Source organism: Schistocerca americana, chromosome X (genome assembly GCF_021461395.2).
Source record: "Schistocerca americana isolate TAMUIC-IGC-003095 chromosome X, iqSchAmer2.1, whole genome shotgun sequence".
Taxonomy (NCBI): Eukaryota; Metazoa; Arthropoda; class Insecta; order Orthoptera; family Acrididae; genus Schistocerca; species Schistocerca americana.
In genome coordinates this window covers 632,099,842-632,106,651 of record NC_060130.1, presented here as the reverse complement: position 1 = coordinate 632,106,651, position 6,810 = coordinate 632,099,842, and the positions used below count along the sequence as shown (strand labels likewise).

Sequence of the window (6,810 nt, the reverse complement as noted above, 5' to 3'; positions counted from 1 at the left end):
CATTAACTCGAATTCGGTTCTTTAAGGAATAAGTGGTTTACTGGAATACACTATCTGATCAAAAGTATCAAGGCACCTATTAGTGTGAATTAATATGGGGAATGTCCACTCTTCGCCTTTATGATGACTTGGAACACGTTTAATGATGGTATACCGTTAACAGCGATATCAAAGCCAACCGCATGTCAACCACCGTGTTGACGGAGCCTCTTCTCTCCCGACCCCCAGCGTCCAACATCACTCCCTGCTCTGATTTCGGTTCGTGAGGAGGAATGGGCAGCCATTTCTCTACAGACAGTGAGACACTACATTTACAAGTTGCCTCTTTTGCGAATGAATTACGCCGGCCGGAGTGTCCGAGCGGTTCTAGGCGCTACAGTCTGGAACCGCGCGACCCCTACGGTCGCAGGTTCGAATCCTGCCTCGGGCATGGGTGTGTGTGATTCCTTAGGTTAGTTACGTTTAAGTAGTTCTAAGTTCTAGGGGACTGATGACCATAGATGTTAAGTCCCATAGTGCTCAGAGCCATTTGAACCATTTGATGTAGAAACGTGGAACGAATCAAATTATGCCTTTAACAGCCAGACGGAGCCTCAGTAGGTTACTTGAAGTTCCAGTTATGACTAATAATCAGCCTACTATCACCTACAATTGTAAGAATTTCTGCAAGATTGTGCTTTAATGCGCTGTAAATACGGATATTAAGTACCGCAGTAGAAACGCTCCTCATGTTACACACATGACCTCCAGATCGATATTCTTTCCTTGTAATTTAATGCGATTGCTACTTTGAGACTGTAAAATCACAGGAATCCTGTATCTCTGTTTCATAAACAATTTTTCATTTCGGCGTTACACAGTCTACTTTTCTTCGAAGAGACAAACTGTGAAGCCACCTCACAGTAAACTTTTCCTTCTTGTGAGATATTGTTGTGAATAAATTTGAGTTGCCTTGTCATCCGACACTCGTTTTTTCCTTCAGTCCCTGCAAATGATCGTGAAAAACGTGTTTCATTAATATAAATTTACAGAAACCTGTTCCACTGCCAACCTTCATTAATCATTCTTTGTCGAAATACTAAACATAGTAACCTGCATAAAGTTGTTTATAAAGCCAGTTGAGAGCAAACAACGTTTTACGCAAGTTGAAGACGCATGCTTCATAAAGCTTCAGTAACCAATATACATTTTTCAAAAAAATATGTGATTCTCTGAATACATTTCGTATTTCTGAAAACAAAAGTTGAGAGCCAATCAGTTATTGCACTTAATGAATCGCTAGTGGCGGCTTTTGTATTAATAACATCTGAGCCACCTTCATCATCTGATAGGGTGTACTCAATTCCGAGTCTGCAAATGCCTTGTCCGTGTCATTTGCATTGGAATCATCGAAAGTGAGCTGCTTCACTGTTTTTCTCTCTTTCTTCTCTCTAAGGCAGTGACAATTTCACACCTCACTTCCATTTCGGTTAATTGGTCACGGCGTTTATTTGTTCGTGTATAGGTAGAGTTCTGTGTGAAATAAAACTGGTTTACACATCATCTGTTGGCTGTAGATGGCGACCTATTGGCCACTAGATGGAGCTAATGAAGTGCTATGCTTTTGCCAATGTAGCCAGGCCTTGTGTGGTTTACAGTGGCCTTACCCAAAACCCCAGTATAGAAATAATATCGATTGCCTACGGCCAGCTATCTTTTCAGTAGACACTTTTTGAAACACTAACCTTCCAACAAACTTCTTCAGTTTGTGTTCAGTGTTTTTTTTTTTTTTTTTTTTTTAGAATTATCTACCAATACGGTAATCTAGTGGAGTGATGATGGCATAACACAGTTACTGCTATACCACCCGCCACTAGTGTCGTCTGTTGACGATAATAATAGGGAGCTGGTGGCACGATTCCAATGTTGATATCAAATTGATATGCAAATTAAATAAATTGATCAATTAATCACCCCCCGACCACGCCTCCCCTCCCCACCCCGGGATGACGTCACGTGTTTTTCTCAGCCTGCACGTGGGCAATTCGTGGTAATTTCGAATTTTCGCGGGAATGTCGAATTCTTTTGGGAATTTCTTTGTCCCAAGGCAGTGTTGACGTACCAACACCAACCACCCACCACCCACTTGGGAATTGGCGGAAAATACAAATTTGGGAAGGGATTTTTTTTCTCCACTCACATGACCAAATTGGTGGGATACTTTCAGACTATGCTGAGTTGTCATTTTGGAAGCATCGCAATGTGATCAATCAACGAGATGAATGTAAAAGATGGAGCACCTTTCAATAGCTGTACTACATGTGTACATTCGAAGGAGGACTGTAGCCACAGTTCACTACATGGGGAATGGAAGACTATGATAATGGAAGAGTGTAGGAGAAAGAAGCAGAAGAGTTCACTTCAACAGATTGCGACAATGCAGAGGGACGGAGCCAAGATGCATGTCGTAACCGACACATGGTCATGCGCACTCGCAAACTGCCGAGATATTCCACATGAAGTATTCACTCTTCCAAAACCGAAGAGGCGGGCAGTTGATGCTAATTCGCTTCAGTGGAAGCATATTCGTATATGTGATGTATACCACTGAATAGCTTCAACTGTTTATCCCCATCGAGTTCACCTACCACCAACCCTTCCTCGCGGCAGTACGGAATGTGTTCTATGGAAACGCTACTGGTGTCTGACTAGGAGTAGTTTAACAGCCATGTTGCCTGTAAGTATACAGCCGAGGACTGCACCCATAACCTCTACATGCAGAATGGAAAGAAGTTATATTGGCTGAGTGCCTGAAGAAGAAGAAGAAGAGGAATACCGTTCAGCAGATAATCATAATTAGACCACCAGAGGCATCGGAAATTGGTAGTAGCCAATAGGAATGCAGCAGCCGATCACAATCGGGATATAACGCCAGCCCAGCAGGTCTGCAGCCTTAGTTGCAGTCAGTCAGTCAGTCAGTCAGAATGGAGTGCCAGCCAAGACCATCCAGTGCCGCCCAGCCACAGCAGCAGCCGAATAGGAAGAAGTCGCGGAAGAGAAGTACCCGTGCTTAATGTCTGTGTTTAGTGCCGTGTGAGGGTCTTTGTGCTTCTATCATCACTTGTAACGGTTTTCCTTCTTTGCTCATCAGCGGATGCGATGCCCTCCAGCCCCTCGGGGCCTGCAACACCGAAATGTCCCAACCCGTCGGGACCCGCGGCAGCATCCTGTGATCTTGTCGTGCACCTTGTCGGCTTGATCCAACAGGACAGTCAGCTGTTATTGCCGGTTGAAGACACCCACCCAGCCCCTGACTCGCTAAGGTGTACCGGGGGTCCCAATCAGCATAACGCAGGTCGGTACTGGCCTCCATCAGGCGCTGTCGCAGAATATTCCAGTGATACTGCATGGACAGAGTGAGGATGTAGTGGATGAGAAGATACCAATTAAGCCCTGTGCACCACTACTCTTCTCTTCAGTGTATAATTTTACCGCTAGAGGTTCGAAACGTTTACATATTGGTATAGAAGCCACCGCAGACAGAGAGTGGCGTATTGTGATAGAGATCGAGAATGCAGCTAAAAGAATTAAAGTGCCATTTACGGAGGTTGAATGGAATGAACTGTGTCTTGCAAAAGCGTATATCAAGTAGCAGTTGACCGTTGAGTATGACCCGAGCCGTCCTCCACCGGACATTTACTGTGCTACTGTAACTCGATCCATTACAACAGTGTACAATGACTCTGCACTCCGTGTGAAATCAGGTGACACATCTGTTTATCTCTAGCACTCGAACGTCAAAAACTTTTTTTATCTAGAGATGGCGGTGTCCAGTGTTTTGGAAAGACTGAACCGATGGCTTCCTTGTGTTAAACCGAGCGAGGTGGCGCAGTGGTTAGCACACTGGACTCGCATTCGGGAGGACGACGGTTCAATCCCGTCTCCGGCCATCCTGATTTAGGTTTTCCGTGATTTCCCTAAATCGTTTCAGGCGAATGCCGAGATGGTTCCTTTGAAAGGGCACGGCCGATTTCCTTCCCAATCCTTCCCTAGCCCGAGCTTGCGCTCCGTCTCTAATGACCTCGTTGTCGACGGGACGTTAAACACTAACCACCACCACCACCACCTTGTGTTAAAGCTGTGTAGTCGACAGGACCGACTGAGGACCTCTGGTACAGAGCCGAGTGGAGAGTCTAAATCAGAGACTCCGACGGTTCTGCGACCGTGTAGGCTGCAGATTCCTCGACTTGCGCCAAATGGTGGTTCGGTTTCGGGTTCCACTGAATAGGTCAGATGTCCACTGTACGTAGGAGGCGGGTACTGTGGCGTCGACTGGGCGGTTGTTTAGGTTAGAGGGTCTCGGGAAAACACAAGAAGGGCTTCAGTGACAAAGGGTGCAGGCCGAACACAGGAAGGACGTAGATACTAGAAACATCTGTATAACAGTTATAAATTGTCGTAGCTGTGTCGGGAAAGTACCAGAGCTCCAAACACTAATAGAAAGCACTGATTCTCAAATCATTAGAGGGACTGAAAGCTGGCTAAAGCCGGAGATGAGCTTAGCCGAAATTTTTGCGAAGAACCTAACGGTGTTCCGAAAGGATAGGCTGAACACGCTTGGCGGTGGCATTTTTGTTGCTGTTCAAAGTAGTTTATCTTGTCGCGAAATTGAAGTAGATAGTTCCTGTGAGTTAGTATTGGCAGAGGTCATTGTTGTCAACCGGAATGAAACAATAATTGGATCCTTTTACACACAGTTATAGTTGGTGCTGACTTTTACTATCGATATGTTGGCGAAAATACATGTTTAATTTCGGACGTGCGCATAAAACATCATCCGAAATTGTGCTAAACGCATTCTCTCAAAATTATTTCGAGAAGTTAGTTCATGAGTCCACGCGAATAGAAAACGGTTGGGAAAACACACTTGACCTCTTAGCAACAAATAATCCTGAGTTAATAACAAGCATGAAAACGGATACAGGAACTAGTGAACTCAGGGTTGACCGAGCGAGGTGGCGCAGTGGTTAGACACTGGACTCGCATTCGGGAGGACGACGGTTCAATCCCGCGTCCGGCCATCCTGATTTAGGTTTTCCGTGATTTCCCTAAATCGCTCCAGGCAAATGCCGGGATGGTTCCTTTCAAAGGGCACGGCCGACTTCCTTCCCCGTCCTTCCCTAATCCGATGAGACCGATGACCTCGCTGTCTGGTCTCCTTCCCCAAAACAACCAACCAACCAGCCAACTCAGGGTTGTCGTAGCGAGACTGTATATTGTAACCCCCAAATCCTCCAAAATGAGCGAAAAGTACAGCTTACCTATTCAAAAAATCAGATAAAAATGTACTTGACGCCTTCCTGAGACGCAATCTCCACTCCTTCCAAATTAATAATATAAGTGTAGACCAAATGTGGCTTGAATTCAAAGAAATAGTATCGGCAACAACTGCGAGGTTTATACCAATTAAATTAACAGACGACGGAGATAATCCTCGTTGGTACACAAAACGGGTCAGAACATTGTTGCAGAAACAACGAAACAAACACGCCAAATTTAAACAGACGCTAAATCCCCAAGATTGGCGATCTTTTACCGAAGCTCGAAATTGAGCGCGGACTTCACTGCGAGATGCTTATAATAGTTTCCACAGCGAAACTACACTCCTGGAAATGGAAAAAAGAACACATTGACACCGGTGTGTCAGACCCACCATACTTGCTCCGGACACTGCGAGAGGGCTGTACAAGCAATGATCACACGCACGGCACAGCGGACACACCAGGAACCGCGGTGTTGGCCGTCGAATGGCGCTAGCTGCGCAGCATTTGTGCACCGCCGCCGTCAGTGTTAGCCAGTTTGCCGTGGCATACGGAGCTCCATCGCAGTCTTTAACACTGGTAGCATGCCGCGACAGCGTGGACGTGAACCGTATGTGCAGCTGACGGACTTTGAGCGAGGGCGTATAGTGGGCATGCGGGAGGCCGGGTGGACGTACCGCCGAATTGCTCAACACGTGGGGCGTGAGGTCTCCACAGTACATCGATGTTGTCGCCAGTGGTCGGCGGAAGGTGCACGTGCCCGTCGACCTGGGACCGGACCGCAGCGACGCACGGATGCACGCCAAGACCGTAGGATCCTACGCAGTGCCGTAGGGGACCGCACCGCCACTTCCCAGCAAATTAGGGACACTGTTGCTCCTGGGGTATCGGCGAGGACCATTCGCAACCGTCTCCATGAAGCTGGGCTACGGTCCCGCACACCGTTAGGCCGTCTTCCGCTCACGCCCCAACATCGTGCAGCCCGCCTCCAGTGGTGTCGCGACAGGCGTGAATGGAGGGACGAATGGAGACGTGTCGTCTTCAGCGATGAGAGTCGCTTCTGCCTTGGTGCCAATGATGGTCGTATGCGTGTTTGGCGCCGCGCAGGTGAGCGCCACAATCAGGACTGCATACGACCGAGGCACACAGGGCCAACACCCGGCATCATGGTGTGGGGAGCGATCTCCTACACTGGCCGTACACCACTGGTGATCGTCGAGGGGACACTGAATAGTGCACGGTACATCCAAACCGTCATCGAACCCATCGTTCTACCATTCCTAGACCGGCAAGGGAACTTGCTGTTCCAACAGGACGATGCACGTCCGCATGTATCCCGTGCCACCCAACGTGCTCTAGAAGGTGTAAGTCAACTACCCTGGCCAGCAAGATCTCCGGATCTGTCCCCCCATTGAGCATGTTTGGGACTGGATGAAGCGTCGTCTCACGCGGTCTGCACGTCCAGCACGAACGCTGGTCCAACTGAGGCGCCAGGTGGAAATGGCATGGC

The 6,810-nt window shown here is 47.7% G+C and overlaps 1 protein-coding gene across 1 annotated transcript in view; it reads left to right on the top strand.

Moving 5' to 3' along the window:
* The first annotated feature begins 2,963 nt into the window (after positions 1 to 2,963).
* LOC124556215 (WAS/WASL-interacting protein family member 3-like) overlaps positions 2,964 to 6,810 on the top strand; it is a 195,367-nt gene continuing 191,520 nt past the window's right edge. The window contains exon 1 of the mRNA XM_047130203.1: positions 2,964 to 3,039. Coding sequence (XP_046986159.1) covers positions 2,964 to 3,039 — 76 coding nt within the window. The remainder of the gene's footprint in view (positions 3,040 to 6,810) is intronic.